This window comes from Natrix helvetica, assembly GCF_964273705.1.
Source record: "Natrix helvetica genome assembly, chromosome: 1".
Taxonomy (NCBI): domain Eukaryota; kingdom Metazoa; phylum Chordata; class Lepidosauria; order Squamata; family Natricidae; genus Natrix; species Natrix helvetica.
Window position 1 is genome coordinate 248710373 of NC_138548.1, and position 25653 is coordinate 248736025.

Sequence of the window (25653 nt, forward strand, 5' to 3'; positions counted from 1 at the left end):
AAAGTAGAAGATAGGGAAATTTGCAGTGTCCTTCTGGATATAATTGCAGAGATATTTTTGTGGGTGTTAGCATTCTGCCCAATTCCCACAAGATGCAGAGTTTGCAGAAGAATCTGGGTTGAGCCCCATAAAGCCTAGTGACCTACCAGTGTTTACCTGGCTTTAAAAATAGAATTATGACAAAAATGCAAAGGAAGTGGAGGGTTGACAAACTGACAAGCAGCACTATCCAAACACTATTTATTCATCGCCGGGGTGTCAAACTTGATTTCATTGAGGGCCGCATCAGGGTTGTGTTTGACCTTGGGGGTCAGGGTGGGCATGGCCAACTCAAGATCACTCATGTCGGGGGTACCTGCGGTGGCCCAAGTGCTCTGCTGGTGAAACTAGGCTCCCGGGCTCCGTTTTCAGCCTGGACGGCTTCCTGCACTCCTCGGCCAGCGAAAACGGTGCTTGAGGGAGCCCGCATGTGGCCCTCGTGAGCTCTGTTTTTCGCTAGGATGGCCTTCTGCAACCCTCAGCCCCAGTGAAAACTCCCGAGCAGGCAGAGCACATGGGCCGGTCCTTCGCTGTTTCCAGGGTGGCCCCATGTGACAGATCTAAGCACCCTGTGGGCTGGATCCAGGCCCCGGGCCTTGAGTTTGACATCCCTGATCAACAAGGAAAATATGGTCCATGTGTTGCTAGTACTTCAGATAATCCACTGAAATGAGGAATCATCTTTTCCAAGAGATCCGTCATTCTACAGACTTGCCTCTCTTTAGCAAATCCAGGAAATCCAGGATGAGGCAAAATCTAATTGCATAGCTTGTATTTTCATTGTTTTTTTTTAGATATGTACTGTATGTAGTTGTGTGCTCAATCTAAGAGCAATCCTGCTGAATCAAATTACCCTAGTTTGGTTTTAGTTTTTTATTTTTAATAGTGGCTGGGCCTCAAGACCATCTTCTATCATCTGGTATTCAAAGATACACTATTTTTTTGGAGATTATTAAATATCTATCATGAATGTGAATCTCTTTTAAAGACCAATCTAAAATAGTAGTGGCTATATCTTACTGTACTGAATTGTAGAGCTAGTATACAGTATTTGGGGATAGATGTTCAATACCATATAGCACCCTTTATGATGTTACAACCCACATAATTTCCAGATCACACTGGCAATCATTATGATTTCTCAAAACAATAGGAGCTACACCTCAACACACAATATGGTATGGTATTATATTGTGTATTAAAGAGTTCTTCAGTCTTATGGTGTTGGAAGATTTCAATTAACTTTCTGGTGGGAATGCTTGGATACAGTCAAGACATCTATGAAGACCACTGTTAGCTCTTTGAGGTAGGACAAGTCAAGTAACAGGCACAGCAAGGATTCTAGGAATGTTCCTTATTGCTGTAGGATTGCCAGGCCCAGCCCAAGAACAACATAAAACAATCCAGCCAAACTTCAATTTGTTATTGCTTGCTTGATTAAACCTTGCTTGATTAAACCTTTACTATTCTCACCCCAGCAAATATACATTGGGGAAACCTAGGAGAGGCTATCTGAGCTCTTCCTCTGACTCCTATCCAAATCTGACCTGTATTGTCTCTTGTCTCACACACACCCTCCCTCCTTGAAATGTGTTCGTCTTCCCTGGAAACTACAATTTCACTGTAGTCCACCACAAGGACAAATAACAAGATCTAGAAAGTCTCTCAGAGTATCTCTCTCTTCCAACCTTTTGTTGTTGTTTCTTCAAGTTAGGTTTATTGGCTTCTGGTGACTGCCTGGACTAATCCTGCAGTTTTCATGTCAAGATTTTGGCCATTGCTTCCTGAGAAGCAGCTGAGAAAGAGGGTTAGCCCAAAGTCATCAACTGGCTTTGTGCCTAAGAGACCACAACTCAATATCTCCAGTTTCTAGCATCATGCCTTAACTATTGCAAGAAACTGACTGCAATGTGAAGCAAACAAATCAAACTGGGGCCATTCTGAGTTCAAACTATCTTCTTGCTCAAGACTGACTAATCCCTCATGTAATTGTTCAATCGTGCCTTCTTCCTTCCCAAGGCCTGGTCTACAGTCTTTCACAGCTATTTAGATGTAATTTTCTTTCAGGCAGAAGCAATGTGATCTGAGGGTGGGGGACTATTACAAGCACTCTCTGACTGCTATGGAGTTGTTTGGTGCTACTACCACACCACCATCCTCAACAGGGAGAATGGACCTATTTGATCAATCCCACAAAGAATCTAATGCAACAATTGATTTCAATAGGCACATGAGGAATTTCCTCAGGCTCTGTTGGGTGGCTCTACCCACCAATCCAGAATGTTCCTTATTTTAACCTAGAAGCTCTGGGAGAAGTGAAAGAGGAAATGCCTAGGCTAAAGCATTGCTGGAAGACAAAGAAGGAATCCAACAGAACACAAGCATGGACTTACATTCAAGCCTACATTGTGATAATAAGAACAGGACAACTTCAATATGTACCTGCTCTTCCTACTGCATCCACAGAATGCTACCTTGCAGCCAGTGGTGGGTTCCTGCTGGATCGCACCGGATCGCGCGCGCTCCCTTTCAGCGCTCCACCTGGCTTGCGCGCTCCCTTTCAGCGCTCCACCTGGCTTGTGCGCTCCCTTTCAGCGCTCCACCTGGCTCTCGCGCTCCCTTCCGGCGCTGAAACCGGAAGTACAGTCTTGCCCCGCCCCTGGCGAAGCAACGACGCCTGTCTGCGCTCCACCAGCTCGGCTGGGAACGGAGATGTTTCCTCAGCGGAGCGGAGCGCCTGAAAAGACTTTTCAGGCGCTCCGCTCCGCTGAGGAAACATCTCCGTTCCCAGCCGAGCTGGTGGAGCGCAGACAGGCGTCGTTGCTTCGCCAGGGCCGGGCAAAACTGTACTTCCGGTTTCAGTGCCGGAAGGGAGCGCGAGAGCCAGGTGGAGCGCTGAAAGGGAGCGCGCAAGCCAGGTGGAGCGCTGAAAGGGAGCGCGCAAGCCAGGTGGAGCGCTGAAAGGGAGCGCGCAAGCCAGGTGGAGCGCTGAAAGGGAGCGCGCAAGCCAGGTGGAGCGCTGAAAGGGAGCGCGCACGATCCGGTGCGATCCAGCAGGAACCCACCACTGCTTGCAGCCCTTTTTAAATGGCCCAGAGCTTATGACAAAGGGATGAGTCAGAAGAACATTTGCAGGGATAATAGGAGAAACTCTCTAGTCATCTGGAGGAAAAAACTGCTGTGAGTCATTTGCAGCTGAATGTCAGTTAGCCACATCATGATGAAGTGACAGAGACCTGTTTTGGAAAGAGTTGAACCTGGGAGTTCTTAGGAAGTAGGCAGGATTTTCTTTTGCATAAACTTTGCTACCTCTAGCTGATAATCTGCCAGCAATAATAATACAAAGGTGGTATGCTACCATAAATTCCGAAGTATTTCTTCAAAACCATTTTTACATGAGGCCATCTGGTATGTGTCCCTTTTGAGTCGCAACATGACAAGTCTTGTCTTCCACTTTTAGTAATCTTCTTGCAAGCTGGAAAAAAGAATATCTTCGTATTTTGTCAAGGAATAACCAACGTGTTGTAGGAATATTCATGGTAGTGTAACTAGACTATTTCCGACACTGGGCGTTTCCATTAAAATTGGAATTAAAGGCAGCAGATTATGAACATTCTTTCTTAGTAGTAGGTAGCTTCATAATGGCCAATAATTCATTCTTTCTATATCTGCTTTGATACAATGAGCATACGGGCTTAAAAGAGGTCACTACTTCTCCTCAAAGACAGTGTTTTAAAATGGACTAAAGAAGATATATTTTTCTCCATCTTAGGATGCCAAATAGTTCAATATGGTCATTGAGCAGACTGGGAATTTATCATCTGTCTTAAGACTGGTATTTAATTATAGCACCAAACCTATTTCTTTTTGCACAGATACTAAACAACCTTCAGTCCAGAATGTATTTTAGCCAGCTCTCCTCCTCTAATAAAATGCAATCCTATCTTGTTTGATGATATTATTTAAAATGATACAATCTGCAAATCTAATTAGATCTGCAAATCTGTATCAGCAAAATACGTTAGAGCTGCAGAGTTGTGCTTGACTGACTTGTTGACCCTGACTTTCATATTCTACTTCAGTAGATTTTTAACAGCCCCGTTACCGGAGACAGTTTTAGCATTCTTCTCATAAAAATACTATACTACTGAGTATTCTGTGTGCTTCAGTAACAAGACTCTATCCATTCCCCTTCATGAGAAAAATCTAGCTGCTCAGTGCAGCTAAGTCCCATTAATTCCTCTGGAACGTCCTGATTTACAGTTGGCCCCAACAAAAGTGACCTTAGGAAACTATTAAGAACTTGGTTCTTCTGCAGGCTTTGGGGCCCATATAAAAGGAGATCCTATTTTACGAGATGTAGTAGACATTGAAAGTCCCAAAATGTCAATTAATTTTTGCTACCATAATTTCATTGTGCTTGAATGTTTATTTTATACTGATGTAGCCTGCCAAAAGCTTCATTTGTGTGAGTTGGGCAGCCATATAAATCTCTTAAATAAATAAATATTTTTTAAAGAAGGATTCTAATGTTAGATAATTTACCACATAGAAAATAAGAAAAAAAATTACAGCAGGGTAAAATCCTTTGAGTATTCTTGGCTAAAATAAGATTACTTTACAATGATGTGGTTTCAACCTACCAGATTTTCAATTATATCGTTGGGCGTTATTTCATGTTAATATATACAGCATATTCTTTTGGAATGAGACCAATTTTGAATATTGCCTATTTAGTACATGTGTAAACATCTCTGTAATCTTGTGAGGTTTTAGGGGTCACATATATTAAAGAAGAATCTTCATTTCCCACTTTAAAACCACCGGACACATTTGGTTATTACTAAGTAAGGAGATACATTTTAGTCTTGAATCACATAAGAAATTGATTTTGTGGAATAAATTAAGTTTAAAAACAGAAGGGAAAACTTTTACTGGAATACTTCTGCTATATAGGGATCAATACTTTAAATCAGTTGATTCTCAATGGTTGTTTTAAAGATTTTGACACTGTGTTGAACATTAGTTAGCCACAATGTTAACAATATACAGCTACCAACAGCTACCAAAGCATTTGCAATTTTAGGCTCCTTAAAAGATGCAGCATTCAACAGAAGCCAACAATTCAATTCTACAAGGAATTTTTAAAAGAAAATAATAGTTGTATATACTGTATACAGTTATATGCCTGAATTATGGAACTAAAAATTAGAATATACAATTTTGGAAAATCCATATGTGGATTTTGGCCTGTTAATATTTTTTAAAAGGAATGGATATTTGGCAGCCCCACAGGCCAATTCTAAGCACCCCACGGGCCAGATCCGGCCCATGAGCCTTGAGTTTGACACCCCTAAACCATAATTTTCGGGGGGGGGATGACAATAGCTAGCTTCATTTGTAATATCTAGCTACAGTTGACACACAATGAATGTTTGCACCCAACACTGAACCAAATATAAACGACATTACATCTATGCATGAAAACAGTTATAACAGGCAGGTTTTTTTATTCTTTCATCAACAACAGAAGTTTGAAACAAGGAACTAAAAAAAAAGAGGATTAAAGATCAAACGAGCGAACAAATGCCTTTTATGCCTTAATAATTCCAGCATCATACTGATTTGGATTTATAGTTAGCTCCATTCGGGATGCTCAGAGCAGTTAGCAAATGCAAGGGTCAGCAAAAACAGTAAGATTTATCTAAGTCATTTAGATTTCTCCAGTTTAACTCAGAGCCCTATAAATCAGTGCAGTAAAAAGGAATGAGTCATAATGCCCCCATAGCAATGCCAAGAATAACACGACTGTCTTATTAGGGTGGCCGTCCATCCTATTTTAGCTCTCCTACCTCCTCTGATTTTCTTATGCCCTCTAACATGGCAAATCTGTCACATCCTGTCAGTTAAGTCTCTAACACGTCAGGATTAAGCTAATACTGTTAGACGTCCATGTCCAATCCACTTACAGACATTTTAGATGCTCCAAAAGCAGCAATGTTTAAAACCCCAAACCCTGTGAGGTGGTAGCATTTTGGATCGTAACATTCAACTATACAACCATCTAAATAAAATGTTGACCCATCATATACGGTAGAGTAAAAGCTAAATGTGGATTCCCATCTATGAAGATCTAAACAGCTAAGAGCCAGATTGTGCTTTGCATAATCTTCCTACATAAACAATTCATCTGTATTTTAGGATCTCCATTGAGAGCTCTATTTTACATTTGACTATTGACACTATATTGATGGGTCGGGTGGCAGCATCCTGCCTGATGAACTGACTTGCCTAAAGTCCACAATTCCGCACACCTTTACAATGAACAGGTGCCTATTTTGGGAAGACTACGACCTGCATCTCAAAGATGATGGTTTTAATAGGACTCCAAATCAACAGAACAGCTGAAATAGCATTGCTAACAATCCATAAGGAAATAATCTTGAGGGCTCCACATTGAAAAGCATGACATCTGTGAAGACCACATACAACAGCAGGCCACTGATTGGCCCAAGATGCTCACAGCTCTGAAAGTGACTGAAAGAAGCTGCAGACCTCTGAAAAATTCCAATGCTTTCTAGATTTACCTAACTTCCAGCTACTGTATTTCCAATTAACTGTGCCTCCTCCATTTCTTATTTCCCCCCCTTATAGCACAGTGACTTCAGCACAATTGTCAATGGTTGTTTAGAATATCTCATATGGGCACGATCATTCATATTGTCTGTTCATAACAGAATCAATACATTCAGAATCTACATGACTGTAACAGTAGAAGATTGTCCCTTTAACTGATTAAACCCCATTTCCAAGAGGGAGAGAGGATGCTGGACTGAAACAGATACATTTTCCCTATACATGCTTAGGCATAATATGTGGTATGGCTCACATGATAGGATACAGCTGACATTGCCTGATTCTGCAAAGCAAAGAAGGATCAGATCTATTTTTCCAAGCCCACCTACTTCAAAGATATTTCTGCTTGCACGTGTATTGACATCTTTGTTTTGGATTTTTCCCAAGCTATGATTTGAGGCTTGACTTTGCCACTGTGTTAAATGTTTTGCATAACTAGCAGCTGTTGTAGTATTTGAAAGGGTAATTAAATAAAGGCATACAACTTTTATCCAGGAAAATGGTCTCTGGGCAGGAGCATTATCAAGTTTATGTTTTGAATGTCACACACAGCACCACTTATAAAGATGTAGTAGACAGACGTTTTTGTTTGTTTTATTTATTCATCAAATTGATATGCTGCCCATCTTACCTGGTGTGATTCTAGGCCATTAGCAAAAAGAAGCCATACAACCATGCAAAGACACATACAATAGTTAAAAGCAAAGTTAGAATTAAAACAAAGGTTTAAAGGTTTTTTTTTAAAGTCCTAATTTTTCTTTCCAGACTGAATAAAATTTTTGTTGTGTATCTACTCCCTCCTTGCTGCATCTTGTATTTAGCTTCCAGTATTTTTGCCTTTTGAAATAAGAAATACTGTATACTATGCTTCTGCTTAGCATTTGTGAGGAGAAATATCTGGACAAAAGGGGAAAGGCTTTATTTAGATTTAGGGATCAGCAGAAGATCCCTTGTTCTCTGATTAGCTATGATGCTCATTTCTACACAATCAATTCCCAAGCCATCTGTCCTTCTTCTTGCCCATCTCTTAGCTCAAGGACGCACTTTTAAAATAAGGAGGAAGAATCCTGAACACAGAAATAGTGGGAAGGGAAAGACATAAAATATGTCCACACAACACATCCATAGTTTAATTAACTTAATTTTTCTGATGCACTTGAGGGTTTCTTTATTTGTTTTCCTTCGAGCCATTCTTGACCTCTGGTGACTGTATTGACATATTCTTAGCAGAAATGGTTTGCCTCCTCCCTTGGACCAACAGAAAACAACTGACTGAAAGTAATGTAAATTTTTGCATTTAATACTCTTTCTTAATACTCTTTCTTTTGTTACCACTTCCCTCCTCTTTGAAGTACTGTATTGTTTTTAATTTAAAGAGGTAACATGGGAGCTGAATTACCTGTTTTGCCTGATACACCATTAGCTCCAACAGCAATCTCTGGGCAGGAATATTATCAATTTTTTGTTTTAAATGTTACCCAGCACACTGCAGGTATTTCTTTGCTACTCACTCTCTCCCTCCCTCTCTCTCTCCCTCCCTCCCTCTCTCTCTCACACACGCACATGCGCGCACATACACACACACATACATTCTTGTGTGATAAAGGCACTTCTGTGTGACTATAAAGGTGTACAGGAGTTTATTTATTAATTAAATCAAATATTTATTATGGGTCATAGCATAAGAAGGGTGAAATACAATTAGTTAAAAAGCTAAAAAGTATAAAATACAGAAAGTTAAAAAACATTTAGAAAATTAAAAAGTAAATATAAAGACAAATATTTAAAAAAACTTATAAGACCAATTTATGAGTGACTGGGTAGTTTACAAATAAAAGCTATGCATTCTTATAAAGAGAGAGATAGTTAAAAGCAAAGTTAATTAAATTATTTAATTAATTAAATACACAATCCATGAATGAAACTGTCCTTCAACTTTCAGGCTGTGACTCCTGATAACTAGTATTTTTATTATAAAAAAATCATAGGAAAAAATGCAACAGTAGAGAAATTCAAAATGCTACTCCTACTACTAACCCCATCCAAGAGCACTTGTTTGCTATGTTACTTCAGCATGGAAAGGCTTTCTTTTGAGTAGGTTACTGAAGTTCTTTTTTCTTTAAGAAATGCAGGCATCATCTGTTTAAGATTATAGTCCCTCAGAAAGCACCTTCTATCCCAATTGGAGGAAGAGAAGTTGCTAAATGCTAACAGCCAAGCAGATACTACAAACTGATTCCAGCTGTTATGCCTGCTGAAAATGCAGGCACATATTTTCAGTAGAGAGATTGAATTCATGTTAGCATTGACTTTGCAATGTTCTTTGGGAGCAATTAGTAAATAATTTGGGAGAACATAGGCATCATTACAGGCTTTCCCTCCTTTTTCTTTTAGTTTCCAACTTGCTTAACAAGGGTCTCACCCCATCTTCAGTGACCAGCATATATATTATGGGACGACAAAGTGGCTATAGGTACATGGACCAACGTGTTCTAGAGACCTACTTAGAAGCTTCGAATGAGGTTGCATTTCCCTAGACAGTTCCAGTGTGCAACTATGGTGTGGAGGGATTTTTGCACTCAGCGCTTCTGCTTGAGGGTAACTGTGACCAAAAGGTCTTTGCAGAGATTCACCCAATTACATTTCCTATATTGAGAGGCCCTATTCACAATCAGTCATACCTTACATCAACTACAGTACCACAATGCACACTCTACATGGAGCTACCCTTGAGGACACTCAAAAGGTACAACTGGACCAGAATGCAACAGTACGCATAGTTAAAACATGCTAAGTCTGTCCTTGTGCTACTACATGAGTTATATTAGTTATCGGTGCAATTTGAAGTCCTGGTTATTGTCTATAAATGATACAGGGCTTAGATCAGGGATGTTGAATCTGTGGCACGCGTGCCAGAGGTCCTCTCTGTGGGCATGCACGCCATCGCCAGCTGCTCTTCTGCAGGAGTGGTGGAAAAAGGCCTGAAAAGGGCCAAAAAAACAGGCATACATGTACCAGCCAGCTGGTCTTTGTTTTTCCGGCGGTCCGGCGCGCCCACGCATTCTGGTTTGAGCACTCAGTGCCATAAAGTTTCACCATCACTGGCCTAGATATTTGCAGGACTGCTGTCTCCCATTGTATTTGCCCATCCAGTAAGATCAGACTAAGTTGATATACTTAGGTCCCATCTATTAAGCAGCAACATCTTATGGGGCCTAGGTTCTCTATTGTTCTGCTTCCCCCTGAAACAACATGATCCCCTCAAATTCACACAGCCCATTCATGGCTGCCTGCAAGACCTGGCTATTTCCATAGGCACCAACTGAACATGTCAATATACTGGTTTCCAACCTTGGCAACTTTATGATTGCTGGACCTCTCAACTGCCAGAATTCCCCAGCCACCATGGGTTGCCAAAGTTGGACATTCCTGTGTTAGGGGTAGACACCAATAAAAGTGATCATGTTCAAGTGTTGTTGTTTTTCACCCTGCCATGACTGTGGGGGCCTTGTTTTAAATGTTGTTTTGCATTAGTCACCCAAAGCTATGCATGAGTCAGTGACTATACAATTTGAAATTATAAAATAAATAAAATTATAAATAAAAGAATTTATATAAATAATTCAGAAATACAGGATTTTACTTCCATGTACATGGGACTTCCAAGTTATTCTGTGACATAAATACATTTCTGATGAACATTAGCCAAAAAAGCTTCAGAATGTTTTAGTAATAAGAGCATCCTATTTGGTATTTTTCAAATTCATAGAAATAGAGTCAGTCTATAGTTTAGGCTGAACTAAAAGTTACTACAGTTAGTTCTTGATTTACGACCACAATTGAGCCCAAGATTTCTGTGGTTGAGTGAGACATTTGTTAAGTGAGTTTTTCCCAATTTTAGGACCTTTCTTGCCTCCGTTGTTAAGTGAATCGCTGCAGTTGATTAAGTTAGTAACCCGGTTATAAAGTGGATCTGGCTTCCCCATTGACTTTGCTTGTCAGAAGGTCGCAAAAGGGGATCACATGCCCTTGGGACACAGCAGCGGTCATAAATATGAGCCAGTTGCCAAGCCTCCAAATTTTGATCACATGATTATGTGGATGCTGCAGAGGTCCTAACTGTGAAAAACAGTCATAAGCAGAGGCAATATTCATCCGGTTCTCTCCGCTTCGGGAAAACCGGTAGCGGCTGCTGCAGTAGACTCCACCTACCCACCCCGACATAATGCTTGAGCACTGCGCAATTCACAGACACGGTGCATATGAGCAAAGTGAGCGCGTGTGCGCGCTCACATTTGCGAACCTGTAGGGTTCACCACTGGTCCTAAGTCACTTTTTTTAGTGCTGTTGTAAATTGCTTAGTCATTAAATGAACTGTACTGTTCTAAACAAAAAAACTGTAACCATATATCCCCATAAACATTAGTCTGCTCAGCCCTTGTAACATGCATCACAGCCTTCAAGATGGGGACATCTGCAATAGGAGATCAAAAAAGATAGTTTTCAATTATAGGCTGGAACCAGCATCTTGACTATTTTGACTCTCCACAACCCTACTTCATGTTAATATAAAGAAATTAGGTGGATACAATTACATATTGAATTCAAATTGACTTACAATCGTGTGTGTATGTGTATACATACACAGTATATCATACACATATAGCATTGTAAAAGTGAAATTCCCACCTATTGTCACTCATATACTGGGTTCCTAATTTTATCTAAGTTCCTGTTAATTTTAATGATTTTATATTGCTGTTTTATTGTATTGTAAGCCTCTCAGTATCACTTTGGATAGTAAGATGAGTGGCATATAAATTTAATAAATAAATAAATAATATTCATTGACTTATCATATCTATCTATAGATAAGAGCAAAAAGCAACTAAACAAGCATTTTCAAGGAGAAAAATACCTTGATTCTAAAAGATGACCTCTCGGGATTAGTCGCAAAAGGTTTGAATGCTCTGCCAATTCCCTTTTGTTTTGAATTATGCTATCCTGTTGGGAAATAGTCTTCAAAACATGTAATTCAATATAATGAACAGAAATAGGATTTTAGGTACTGTTCTAAAGATGGAAAAATATATTGCTCCTGAAAATCTCTTTACAAACTGTTTATCAACGCTAAGGTACCGGTAGCTGTAGTTTCACAGCAAGTTTGTTGAAAACTTTATTTCATATTTTTTGAAATTGAAATTATCCCCAACTAATCAACCAAGGCAGAAATGTATGATATTTTCCAGTAGACCCGAGGGAGCGGCCACAGGAAAGCCTGATTGGTCCAAAGACTGAGGGAAATTTCTTTTAACCTCCTCTTTCCCTGTTGGCTCCCAGTTCCTCTCAGTCTTTGGTCCAAACAACTGCTTTGGTTCCCAGTATTTCATTGAGAAAATTAGGTAAATTTATATTTCTACAGATTCGATCCATTGGACATTCTAAATTCCAAAAACAGCTGCTGCCTTGCAGGGACAGGGTCCTTCGTCCCGCAGCGCGTAAAGGGACAGCTAATTAGCTTTCCGCTCTCCTCTTGTGACACTGGGAGCTCCGACCAATTCCGGAACTACGGAGATGTCGGGCTCCTTATAGCAGCTACACAGGTGAGGCTCCAAAGCAGGTAGCGCCGTTTGGGCTGGTGGTGGTTTCAATTTCCCAGCCGCGCGCCCTTCTATTGAGCCGCGGCTATCCAAACAAGCCACGATGGAGTTCACAGGCCGTTTGAAGTGCGCAGCGAAGCTCCGGCGGCTATTTTTAAGCACGCACGTGGAGGCTGCCATTTTGACCACTAATTGAGCCTCATTGCATCGCGGCCAGGGTCGGGCTGGCAGTTGAAGTTTCGGCGCTCCGCTCTTCACCCTCAAGGCCTCTGCACCGGTTGGTGTCTCCAGGCAAACCCACAGAGTTCGGACGCGTGAGTGGCCGGATGGCTAAATCACAGGCCCAGAGAGGCGGCCACATTGAGACCGGATCTGGGGGAATGGAAGGCCCTAGAACTAGGGCAGCAGCAGCCAGACCTTCTGCTGCTCAAAGACCATCAAGGGCAGCCCAGAGAGACAAATTGAGGTGCCAGTGTGACCTCAAAAAGGGGATTGCCAGGACTGAACAGCAGGCCCTGGCCACCAGGCCTACCTCCCACAGTAGGTCCTGGTCCCCATTAAGGCCAGGATCTTATTAATCGGGCTGTCCCCCCAGGGGCTTTAGTCCTTCCCCTTCTGTCTCTCCTAATAGGCCCATCAGACAAACTGGCATGGAGGTCTCTCCTTTTCCTCCCACATCTACCCAAGGGATCTGGGAGGATGCTGAGGATCAATTGGAAGGTTCCTCCAGGGGTTTCTTCCTCATCAGGCCCTGGCTCCCCTGGAGCCACTGGCTGATCAATATAAGGATGAATTTGAGAATTTAGAATTATTGCCCGAGAGCATTCCACCATATAAAAGGGGTTACTTCAGCCCTCAACCAAAGGGAATTCCCCCCTCCGAGGGATAGGACGACCCATTCCCTTCAGCAACCAAGAGATCCTTCGTCTGCCCAGAGGCAGGTGCCTGCTAGGCCTCCTTCTCCCTCAGTGGTTAGTGAGGGATCAGTGTTAGGCGAGGAACCTCGTCAAGACATGGGGTTTTCAGAGAACGAAGAGCCTGACCCCGCTGCATTCCCTAATCTATTTGCTCCTCCTATGTTTAAAACTCTGCTTCACAAGGCCAGAAAGACCACTAAGGTGGAGACTGGGGATCTGACTGTCCTTCAACCCAGGGATCCTAACCTAGTCATGTTTTCCAATGCCGCCACCAATAAGGAGGAGGTCCTTGCTCTTCCTCTGTTTCTGGAGGTGGTAAAGAATCAGTGGGCCCGCCCCTCTACCTTTCCCAACCCTGGGAGCAATGACCGCCGCTTCTACAATATGGAGCAGGTCTTCTCCCAGGCACTTCAATTGCCCACAGTGGATGCCCCTGTGGCTTCTTTGGCCAATGCGTCTTCTGTCGTGTCAGGGGACGTAGCAGATAAACTAAAACCTGAGGACAAATGCACGGAACTTACCTTGCACAAGAACTTCAACGCTTCTGCCTAGGCAATAAAATCTGCCACTGCGGCCTCCTATTTCAATCGCTCGGCGGTCATGTGGCTGCGCCAACTACAGGATCACATTCCTGTTCAAGATGAGCGACTTCAACAGGATATCACCAAAATTATTGCGGCCACCCAGTTTTCTGTGGATGCCACTTTAGACACTGTGAAATATTCGTCCCAAGCCCTCTGTACCTCAGTGACTTCTAGACGTCTACTACGGCTTCACAACTGGCAAATGGACTACAAGTCCAAGTGGAACTTGGCAGCTGCCCCTTACGCAGGGACCAATCTCCTTGGTGAATCATTAGACCCGATTCTCATCGAGAATAAGGATAAAAAGAAGGTCCTGCTGACCAACTCCAAGAAGCCGGACAATCGACCGGTTCCTATCCGAAAACACTCATACAGGGCTCCTGAACCTGAGTACCAACAAGCCAGGTTCTTTTCTTATAGGTCAGATAGACAGTCCCAGAGGCAGTACTATCAGGATAGGGGCAGGTACCAAGCCCAGTCCAAGCGGGGGGGCGCGGCCACCCCTTCCGTAGAGAGAAATAACTCCAACCCAAGCATTCCAATAGGTGACCGCCTGGCTCTGTTCGCACATCAGTGGGATCTAATCACAACAGATGCATGGGTACGATCCACGGTCAGACACAGCCTTTATCTCGAATTTCTCTCCATACCTCCGACCTTCTTCCGGGTGTTCCCCCCTTCCCGGGATCCAATTCGTGCCCGTCTGATGTCCCAAGCCATCCAACAACTGCTGGACATTCAGGCGATAAAACCAGTCCTGGTGTTGGAACACGGGTTGGGTCACTACTCCAATCTATTCGTAGACCCGAAGAACTCGGGGGGATGGAGAGCCATTCTGGATCTCAAGCGCCTGAACCAATTCCTAGTCTACAGATGATTCAAAATGTCCTCCCTGGGATCCATCCTCCAGGAAATCAGGAAGGGCGATTACCTAGCATCAGTAGATCTAACGGAGGCATACCTTCACATTTCAATCCTCCCCGTCCATCGCAGGTTTCTCCAGTTCTCTCACAAGGGTCGCCATTTCCAATACAGGGCTCTTCCCTTCAGCCTAGCCTCTGCATCACACACATTCACAAAGGTCTTGGCGGCATTGGCGGCTCACCTCTGCTCTGTCCCGGTGAGACTCCATTGCTACCTAGATGACGTGCTCGTGCAAGCCGACTCACACGCACAGGCAGTCCTCGATCTTTGCCTGACCATCCAGACATTGCAGGCCCTGGGGTTCTCTATCAACTTTCCCAAAAGTCATCTCTCACCCTCGACAAAGATCCTTCATCTGGGGGTGGTGATAGACTCAGTGGCAAGCCTAGTTCGCCTCTCTCCAGAATGACTCATCAGCCTCCAGTTGTTAGCACGGCAGGTTCGCGCAAGAAGGTCAGCTTCCATCCTGACCTTGGCCCACTTGCTGGGCAAGATGGTGTCATGCAGAGAGATCGTGCCTTGGACCCGCCTTGATTCCCAAACCTTGCAGTGGGCCCTTATCCTGTTTCAACGGAAACACATGAGCAACTCCCTGCAGCTCATCCTTCTACCAACAGATGTATGCCTGTCAATGAAATGGTGGCTGTCCCCGGCTCTTTGACGTGGGTTCCATATTTGGGAACAGGATCGCATCACCACCGACGCAAGCTTATTCGGTTGGGGGGCCCTGATGAACTCCAGGTTGGCGCAGGGGCGTTGGACAGTGTCGGACCTGCGCCACAATATAAACTGGCTATAGCTGAAGGCGACCCGGCTGGCCCTCCAACAGTTCAAGGATTCGATCTCAGACCGTCACATTCTTCTTTTAACCGACAATGTGGCCACAAAAGCCCACATAAACCGGCAGGGCGGGACTCACTCCAGAGCCCTCTGGCTGGAAGCCCTGAAACTCGGCTCTTAGTGGGGTGCGGAGTGGTCGAGTGGTTTGTTTTCCTTCTGTTTGTGTCTGTTCCTATCAGTTACTTTTGGACATTCACCTTCGAGGAACTGGGAGCCAACAGTGAAAAGAGGAGGTTAAAAGAAATTTTCCTCAGTCTTTGGACCAATCAGGCTTTTGGAATATCCCACGTGTGGCCCCTCCCTCTCATCTACTGAAAAGAAACGTTCAGGTAAGGACCAACGTTCTTTCTAATAAAGAAAAACAAACCTCAATGGACTCAATGGGAATTGTTTTAACTAAGTGAGCAGAAGATTAGTCCTACTAACAAAACTCGTGAATTTGGAATACAGAGTACAGAATTCATATTCTATATTGTGGCATACAGAGCTATTCCTATCAGCCATGTGAATGTTACAAGGCTAGCATACTGTGGACACTTTCTCCCGTTTGCTCCCACAGGCGCTTCTGCTATGCATTTCCAGGATGACCAGAGGCTAAAGAAAACAGGGGTGTCATACATCACTGCAGAATATATACATAATAGCAGCTGCTAATCCATATCTCAACATCTCTTTGCATCTGCTCCCCAGTATTTTTTTCAGGAGCCTGATAATTTAACAAAAAGTGCTTTTCCAAGCTTAACCAGTAAGTGTTCAGAAAAGACCCTTCTGCCTTAATTAACCCAGCTAATTGTTGCAAGCACAAAAATATGCTGTTAGATATTGCACAATAGGTATGCAAGATCTTTATTCCCCTGTCAATTGCCTTTATTAAGGTTTGCTTCCTTAAACTGCTATTAGTACTATTACTACTATTAATAGTAAAAGAAGACAAGCTCCACCTTTGGAAAACAATATGCCTATGAATGTGTGTGTGTGTATATGTATGTATGTATGTATGTATGTATGTATGTATGTATGTATGTATGTATATGTGTGTGTGTGTGTGTGTGTGTGTGTGTGTGTGTGTGTGTATGCATGCTGATCTTGTTGTATTCGGGTCTCTCCCCCCCCCCCCTAAGATTGAGTATTGTATGCAGACAAGACCATCAATATGATGGTCTTGTCTGCATCCAATACACAGCATTTGTTGTTTTAAAAATTAAATTCCCCCTCCCATCAATACCAGAGCTCATCTCATTAGCAGGGGGGATGGTTAAATGTTACATTGGAAGATTGATGGGGTATTTTACAATGCAATCAGCGCACTAACAAGAGTATACAACTAAACAGGCAGGCATGCCAAGTGGCACAGGACAGGCAAGAATTTACCAGGGGCTTCTTAATTAGGGGTGGAGGGAAGTGGATCTCAATTCAGGACCGCGCGAGGGAGTCCTGTTCTTTCAAGCAAGAATTCTCAAAGAGCAGTTGCTGCCGCGAACGAAAAGCAGCTTTTAACCCCAAGCGCGATGCCACGAATGTCACTATTTCCATCCGAGCCGCCACCGCAATCCTTGCACGCCGGCGAGAAAGAGGAGGCGGGAAGAGAAAAATAAATAAATAACCACCCTCCCAAGCAGCCGGAGCTTGCAAAGGGCGACGTTGCAAGAAGGGTTGTTCTCCTGACCCTCCAAAACTCTCGGGAAACTCCTTCGCAGCCACGGGGGGGGGGGGAGAGAACCCGCCACGGGAGCAGCCCCCCTGGCGGGAGAACGACGGGACGGCTGCGAAAAGGCGCAAGGGGGTGGGGGGATTGACAGCAAGGGTCCGTCCCGCCGCTCGCCTTAAAGCCCTCGCTTAGCCGAGCTCCGGGGTTGCAGCCGCCGCTTGCCATTCCCTCAACCCGGAGTACGGAGCGCGCGCAAAACCCTGCCATGCGGGACTCCCCGCAAACCTCTCGCATATTTACCCCATCCCACCCGCTCGCTCCGCCTTACCCGATTTCGGGGGGTATCTGTAGAGGGAATTGGACGGGACATCCACCTCTTCCACTCCGGCGTTCTGCCGGCTGGTGAGCGCTCCCATGCTTCAGGCGCGGCGGCAGCGGGCATCCGGGGTTGCGGAGGGGGAGGGAGGGAGAGGAGGGTGGTGCGTCAGCTTCCCAGTTCGCCCCTTCGCCCGCCGAGCTGGAGTCGGCGACGGGACGCGCGGGGTCGGTCGGTGGCTGGCTCGCTCCTCCCGCCGCGGCGCTGCTCCCTCACTGAGGAGGCTGCCGCATTGACTTGCCTCCTGCTGCTGTCCCCAGGGGGGTGGCGGTGCCTATTGCTTCTCCCCAGCCGAGGAGTGAAGCAGCCATTTCGGGCACCCCCTCCACTCCTTCCCCACGTCCACCACTTTTCCACAGGAGCCCCAAGGCTGAAGGAGAGGGGGGGAGCCGCCGCGCTAGTCCTTCGCGGAGCACTGCAGCCGCCGAGCCGGGGGGAGGAAAGGCGCGCGCGGGCTCACCCGCGCAGTAACTAGCTCAGGTCGAGCGGCGGGCGTCGCTGCTACAAGTGCAAGAGGCAACCCCAGGAGCAGCGGCGGCGGCAGCAGCATCTCCGCTCACTGCAGTAGCTTTGCAAAAGGAGCTGGGCGCCGCCTTGACGTTGGCGGTGGCGGCTCCGTCCTCCAGCCAATGGGGGCAGCCACGAAAGGACGCTGGTTTCGCGTCCCCTCCACCTTCCCTCCCTCCCCCCCCCCAGTTCCTTGCCCCCTCCGTTTCTTCCAGTGATCATCCCAAGTTCACCTTGGAACGATTTAAAAAAAATTAAAACGCCCTGTTGGAAAGGCGATGGAGAAATGCTTGGAGGGCCAGCTTATCATTTTAAAGCACTGGAAAAGTTTGGAGGGAGAGACTGTTTTAACGCCGGAAGCTTCCCGTCATCGCGTCTCGGCCGCCTGCCTGGAATTACCTTCGGTCGTCTCATTAAAAAATAAAAATGTGCCAGCCGCAAGACGGGAAGAAAGGCCCAGCTAGTCCGGCTGTGCCAAGACAGGAAGGAGCCTTTTTGAACAGAATGCCGTTGTTTCCCCCCCTCCCCCGCCCCGGTTTCTTAACCGTTATAGAGTTGCTGCACTAACCTCTCGTTTCTACTAGGTATTTTCTTGCGATGACATCCAGAATACTAACGGTTTGCCCAAGTGGGCAGATCAGTCATCATAGTTGGGATGTCATTTGACATCTACATCGCTTGATTCCCCCCACTCCACACACACACACCATATCTCAGTTTTTACACTCTCCCCAAATATCATAGAAGTCGTTAAAAAAAGGGGAAAAAATGCAAGGTTTGTTTAGTCCCTGTAAATTGAAGGGAACATATTCTGAAGTGGGTCATGACATTCGGGAGTCACAATGTGAGTGAGTGACTGGCATTCATTGTTCAATCCTCCTATCACGTTCTATTCCTGAATTTTGTAACACTGGTATAATCCCATTATTGTAATATCAGTAACCTACGTTTATAACAGTAAAGGATGCTGTTGTTTGTCCTTAAACTTACTGGGATTCATGAGTTTAGCTAAAATTGCATAAAGGAGCTGTCTTTTAAAAAAGGAATACTTCAGAAACTATCCCGTAAATCTTTCCCATCTCTGTTTCCCTTCTCCAAAACCCTGATTTTTTTTTAATGCAGAATACATAGTTGCTGAACTCCCTCCTATGCATGATATACACCCCAACTTGGTAAACTGTAAGCCAGGCAAAGATGAGATGTAGCATCAGTTTCAAAATAGCATTTTGGTAAAGTTATATTTTGGAATTCTGGTGCAAAAGTAAAATACCTACAGTTCTCTTTGAGGCTTGGGTATTCTGAAGGCGAACCAAGGGGGCTGTGCTGATGTAAAGGCCAACCCCCCCCCAAAAAAAACAAAAGCAGGGGCAGGGGGGAAAACACAAAGAAATATGGATTAAAAACTCAGAAGTCATGACACTACCTTCAAGGAAATATGAAAAAGAAATAAAGCATGAACCCATGAGGATAGAATGGCAATATTTATTTATTGGTTAAATATATTTACTGTCCATCTTGCTAAGGGGCTACTCTGGACAGCTTACAACAGTAAACATGAAGAAATGAAAAGAAAAGTAAATATAACAGTATCGAAGTAATGAAATGATAAACAATGGAATAAATAATGTAGTAATATGAGATTCAAAATGGACAGGGGGGAAGCAAAGAGCACAGGAGGGAGGTGAGGTTTGCTACCAGTCAGGTGGATACCTCCAGTGTGGTACTGCCCCATTAGGTCCCCCATATCTTTTAGATGTACCATGAAATAATTATATGGAGCTGTGTATTGGAAACCAGCCTTTACAGTAGATTTAAAATCTATCTGAGCTGAACATGTTTACTTGAAAATATGTACTATTTAGCTCAGTGGAATAGTCAGCCTCCTTGGGATTGCCATCTAATGTGGCAATATCAGGCTACCTTGGGCTGCCCTTTAAGAGTATTCAGACGCTGCAGCTGGCACAGAATGCAGCAATGCAGACATCTCTAGAGGCCCTTAGAGTGGCCCATGTAACACCATTGTTGTGCAAGCTGAACTGGTTGCCAGTTTTATTACTCAGTCCAATTCAAGGTTCTGGTTATTACCTTTAAAAGCCCTTTATGGAATGAGTTCAAACTAGGAAGCCATCTCACCCCCAATGGGATTGGCTTGCCCCACTCACTATGGAAAAGGGGACATGCTGCAGATCCCGTCAGCCAAGGAATTTCAGCCAGCGGGATCCAGGAGACGAGCATTTTCTCCTGTGATTCCTGGCCCCTAGAACATCATGCTGCTTGAGAGATCTGATGTCATCCTCTTGGCCTTCCAAAAGGGCCTGAAAACCTGGCTCTGCCAATTGGCCTGGGTGGGGCATCCCATTTTGGAGGTGGTTAGTATATTAAAAAGAAGAGTCCACCTGCATCCCATTTACAGTATGTAGTAGTTCCTTCTTATCTAGTTTTTTTTTAACTTGTCATGTTTGATGTTGGATTCACATCATATACTGACCCTTAAAGAAATTTACTTTAGGCCAGGGGTGTCCAAACTTGGCAACTTTAAGACTTGTGGACTTCAACTCCCAGAATTCCCCAGCCAGCAGGAATTCTGGGAGTTGAAGTCCACAAGTTTTAAAGTTCCCAAGTTTGGACACCCCTGCTTTAGGCTAACATGAATGCAATCCCAACCTTGATGGTTGGTTGGTTTATAATTCAGGATGACATGTAAATTTTTTAAAAAATAGGGTAAACTGAGTAATCCATAATTTCCAGTTCAGCTTGCTCAAACAATTCCATCTTTCACTGAGTCACCAATGAAAACTGCCTCCCTCACTGAAATGTGTGTTTTATTATCACGTGACCATCTCAGTGAGTGAGATTTATGAGCTTTAGTCCACCTCTTCCCTCAGAAAATGGCAATTGCAATATCATGCTGTTTTTAGAAAGAGATTATATATTTATGTTCACATCTAGATGGTTGCTGATTTTACTAGGGCCCTCTCACTCATTAGTATCTACACCAACTGCTTCTCTAGAATTTCAGGCAGTGTCTGAAGATGCTAGAGATGGTGCCTGGGACCTTTAAGGGAAGCATATGTGCCATTACTGAGCTATAGCCTTTGTCTCTTTACTCCAAACAAAATGTATTATGTAATACACTGTTATGCTATTTTTCCAATTCAAGATATCACACACAAAGAATCAATATAAGGATCCCCCCAAAGAAACAAAAACAAAAACAGATGCATCTGATAACTAAATTCATCAGCCTAATCCTTGGCAGGATTAGATTTGCCTAATGCTATAACATGAGATAAATGTCGGCTTTACTGTCTGGGAAATTAGATTGAGGAAAACTGTGTATTTTGTCTATAAATGATATCTATTTGTTCATTTGTGCACTTTTAATTAACCATTAACTAATCTAACTACAATGTTCAGTATAGCTTTGTCCCAATATTCTTTTTTCTTCTAGGAAGCATTTGATCTTAATATTTTTCACAAAAGTTGATGCCTTATAATAAAATGTGTTAGCCTTGTAAAATGCTATAATTATTATCACTTGCTAGAAAATCAGAAAATACTCTGATAATAGTATAGTCCACAGCTGGAAGTAATCAGAATAGAGAGACTATTTAGGGAAGCTTTCAGTTGTCTATGTGGTTTCGCAGTGCTTTTTTTCTTAGAAGCAGAATTCTTAGAAGACTTGCTCATGCAAATGAACTGGTTAATTATTTTTTAGCTTAGTGTGTTGTGGAACCCCAGTCTTCATAATGTCAGGTTCCAAATAGCATCCAATATAAAATCAGAGTCTGAGGCAAGAGATTCCTCAAAGTTCGAATTTATTAAAAGAGCCATGTTGGCACATCTGAGAAAACCCAAATCTGAAAGCTTCTAGGTTTTCCCACCCAGTTGAAACTTCAAGATCTTACCCCAAGACCCACAGGTTCATCACATGGTCCAATCTTCCACTGCCATGAAGACAGATTTCGCCCATCCAGTTCCCGCCAGGTGTAGAGACAAAGATGACCTTGGCTTTCTAAAAAGAATGTTATTAGGGCAACATATCACCCAACTCCATATAATCCCCCCTCCCATTTTCCCACAGTAGAAAGTGTGACAGGCCTGAAGTCCAAAAAAGAAAAGATGGCTTGCAGGCATGACACATAGTTAATTTGGGTTTAAGATTATGATTATATTATGATTGGTTAGTTTATAGCATATACAAACCTAGATCATTCAATAAAATAAACTACACAATAACTGGCTCAGCTGAGGAAAAGCAGAACTCCCATTTTGTGGAAGTTACACTAGTTGTCATATAGCAATACCACAGACTTATATACCATATCACAGTGCTTTACATCCAATAGTGAGATTCAAAAATTTTTACTATTGGTTCTGTAGGCATGGCTTTGTGGGTGTGGTGTGGCTTTGTGGGTCTGGCTTTGTGGGCGTGGCAGGGGAAGGTTACTGCAAAATCCCCATTCCCTCCCCACCCCACTAACCTGCTTTCCAGCTCCATTCACCTGTTCAGGGCAACAAAAGAAAATCAGCTGGAGGCAGCGGGGATGGGGCAAGCATATTTACCGGTTCTCTGAACTACTCAAAATTTCCACTACTGGTTCTCCAGAACCTGTCAGAACTGGCTGAATACCACCCCTGTTTACCTCCCTCTCTAAGCAGTTCACAGTCCAATCATTCATTACTAATATGGCCATATATGGCTTGAGTCTCTGCTACCTTCAGAATGGAGGCTTATCTGTAGGGATCCCTGATCTGTGGAGCATCCTTCCCTAAGGCAATATGGTAGGCCTCCAACCTTTTAGCCTTCTGGAGGGCCATCTGGACTTGACATCTTACTATCCTTTCCTGGCAGTAGGATTTTTAATTGTGTACTATAGCACACGTGGGATTATGCTAGAAATGTTATTATTGTTTTATTGTTTTTAATATTGTGCCCAACCTAGGACCTGCTAAATCAGAGAGCATACAGACCTTTATAATAAAACTACCAACCATGGATAAGCACCTTATACAAACACAGCTACATAATAAGGTATGATTTTTCAACTAATCTTGGTAAAGGACTTCTTCTTTTTCTGATTTGTGGTTACCCTTTCTTTTTGCTTAGGTTACTAAGTCCTTTGACCTTACCCCTTGCCCATTTAGTTTGCTTCCCTCTAGTCCAGGGGTGTCCAAACTTGGGAACTTTAAGACTTGTGGACTTCAACTCCCAGAATTCCCCAGCCAGCCATGCTGGCTGGGGAATTCTGGGAGTTGAAGTCCACAAGTCTTAAAGTTCCCAAGTTTGGACACCCCTGCTCTAGTCCATAAGGAGGCACAAAATATGCCAAATGCTAAGGGTTAGGATTAGCCTTGTTAATGAGGTGGCCAAGTGACACTTCCTATAGGGCAAAGTAGAGTGTAGGGATTGGTGAATTTTCCTGCTAGTGACAAAAAGATTCCCCCTGATTGGCTAAACCAGTGGTGGGTTGCAGGAGGTATGCCCCGGTACAGGCGTACCAGTGCCTGCCTGGAGCACTGGGTACCGTTCCGGTATGGTGCTCTGGAGGGCCCACCCGAGCTCCTTACCTGTATTTGAGCTCTTCGGCACTTCTGCGCACGCACACGGAGTGCACGGCGCCTGTGCAACACTCCGTCGAGCAGCTGGAGCATCGCAGAGGCGGCACAAGAGGTAAGGACGCATGCACGCGCTGCACGCATTCATGTGGTGGATCAGGAACCCACCACTGGGCTAAACTCAATGCTTGAGCTATCAGAATGTGATAGCTATCTGCTCACTCTGTAGGGCACCTCGTTTTTATAGGGGTCTGTAAAGCAGTTTGTTTTGCAGAAATTTGGGGATAAGGAAAACTGTGTCACATGGAGACATCCTTAAAGCATTTTAGGAAGACATTTTTGAGTTGTGATTTCAGGCGATTTCCTGAGTCAACTGAGACATTCAACTAGCCTATGCTTGCATCTGGGATTGTTTGCTGTTTGCTGTTCCTAAATTTAACGTTATTTTTTCTTTTCTTTTTTTCCATGAATGAACATAAGATTCACCAGGTGGCTTTTCAAACATTGTTTTAAACATCTCCAATAGCTTTAAGTTAAGCAATTGCAAAAAGTGATTGTAAAGCAAAGTTAGCAAACCTAGTGGCCTTTAGCAGATTCTGCTGTGTTTGTGAACATAATGGCAGATCCCTTCCACTCCTGGCACTACCTGCATGGCTATTGTCCTACAGTCTTTTCACAAAGAGCAGCCATCCGGAGTATATGTGGGTGATCTCCTGCCTGTACCTTGTCTGGAGAGGCCCCCCAAAAACCAGTCAACTCACCTTTTTAAAAAAAGAAATTGCCAAGTTTGTTATCTCCAATGTCTTGGCAGTACGTTCAATTCACCTTGTGTGTCCCAAAAGTTCCAAACACCTTTTCCTCTTTGAAGGAAGTGTTGCACAGCTCTATTATGTTTAATGTGTTTGACTGTAAAGGTCAACATCATAGAAAACTTCTGTTTCTTTCCTTGTGTCATTATTTCTAACAATGTAATAAAAAATCTATTTTGGAGGCCCCAAGCTTACCCAGTTCACATTTCTCCTTTCAAAGCTAAAAAACACTACAGTGCTAGAACATAATATTTTCTTTTTGGGGTACAAAAATTCTGGTATATGCGAATTCTGGATGCATCAACAAATTTCAGTTTTATTCTAAACTAGTATAGAGGTTTTTTTAAATGAAAAATACTAAGATGGAGGGTATTTTTAATAATATAAGATTGCTATACAGTTTTTATTATAGGACCAAATCCTACCACCGCTTATGTCTTTCACTTCAAGAAATTATTACTAATACTTAAATTAGGAAACCATTTGGAATATATTTATTTTATATTTTATTTTATGTTATATGTTAATTAAAGAGCCACCATGGCGCAATGGTTAGAATGCAGTACTGCAGGCTACTTCTGGCTGATCCCCGGCTGCCAGCAATTCAGCAGTTCGATTCTTACCATCCGGTTGACTTACCATCCTTCCGAGGTGGGTAAAATGAGGACGCAGATTGTTGGGGGCAATATGCTGATTCTGTAAACTGCTTAGAAAGGGTTGTAAAAGCACTGTGAAGCAGTATATAAGTCTAAGCACTATTGCTAAGTGCTATTGCTATTAATTACAAAGATGGTTTTCATAGTTTTCATTATCTATTCTGAGAAAATTATATAGGTTCTTGGGATAGAGTGGCATTACAGAAATCTGTATAATAAGTAAAATAAGGGAACTATTTGGTATGTTTGGATTCCCAGTGGATTGGTACAAAAATACGGTGACCTTTTATCTTGTATTTTATTGAATGAATATGGTGAAACTTTTTGTCGCACTAATTTCTACTTGCTATTTTAAAGCCATAGCCACATTTGGTCTAAAGTACCCATTAAAGGAAGGATCTTACTAGAAATGTCTTGCATGTGGATACCCATGCGGCAGTCACAAATGTCTCCGTAAAGAAAAGTATCTTTTTCCAAAGCTTGCAATAATAGCTGTGTGATCCCAAGAAAATATGTTATTAAGTTAAGGAGACACTACAGCATGTCTGTGTCTGCTCC

The 25653-nt window shown here is 43.4% G+C and overlaps 1 protein-coding gene across 3 annotated transcripts in view; it reads right to left on the bottom strand.

Moving 5' to 3' along the window:
• The window catches only part of RNF157 (ring finger protein 157), a 110723-nt gene extending 92624 nt beyond the window's left edge, over positions 1-18099 (bottom strand). For all 3 annotated transcript variants that reach the window (XM_081943575.1, XM_081943576.1, XM_081943574.1), the window contains exon 1: positions 17517-18099. In XM_081943575.1, the coding sequence (XP_081799701.1) occupies positions 17517-17604 (88 nt within the window). In that variant the 5' untranslated portion in view covers positions 17605-18099. The remainder of the gene's footprint in view (positions 1-17516) is intronic.
• Positions 18100-25653: the final 7554 nt, after the last annotated feature.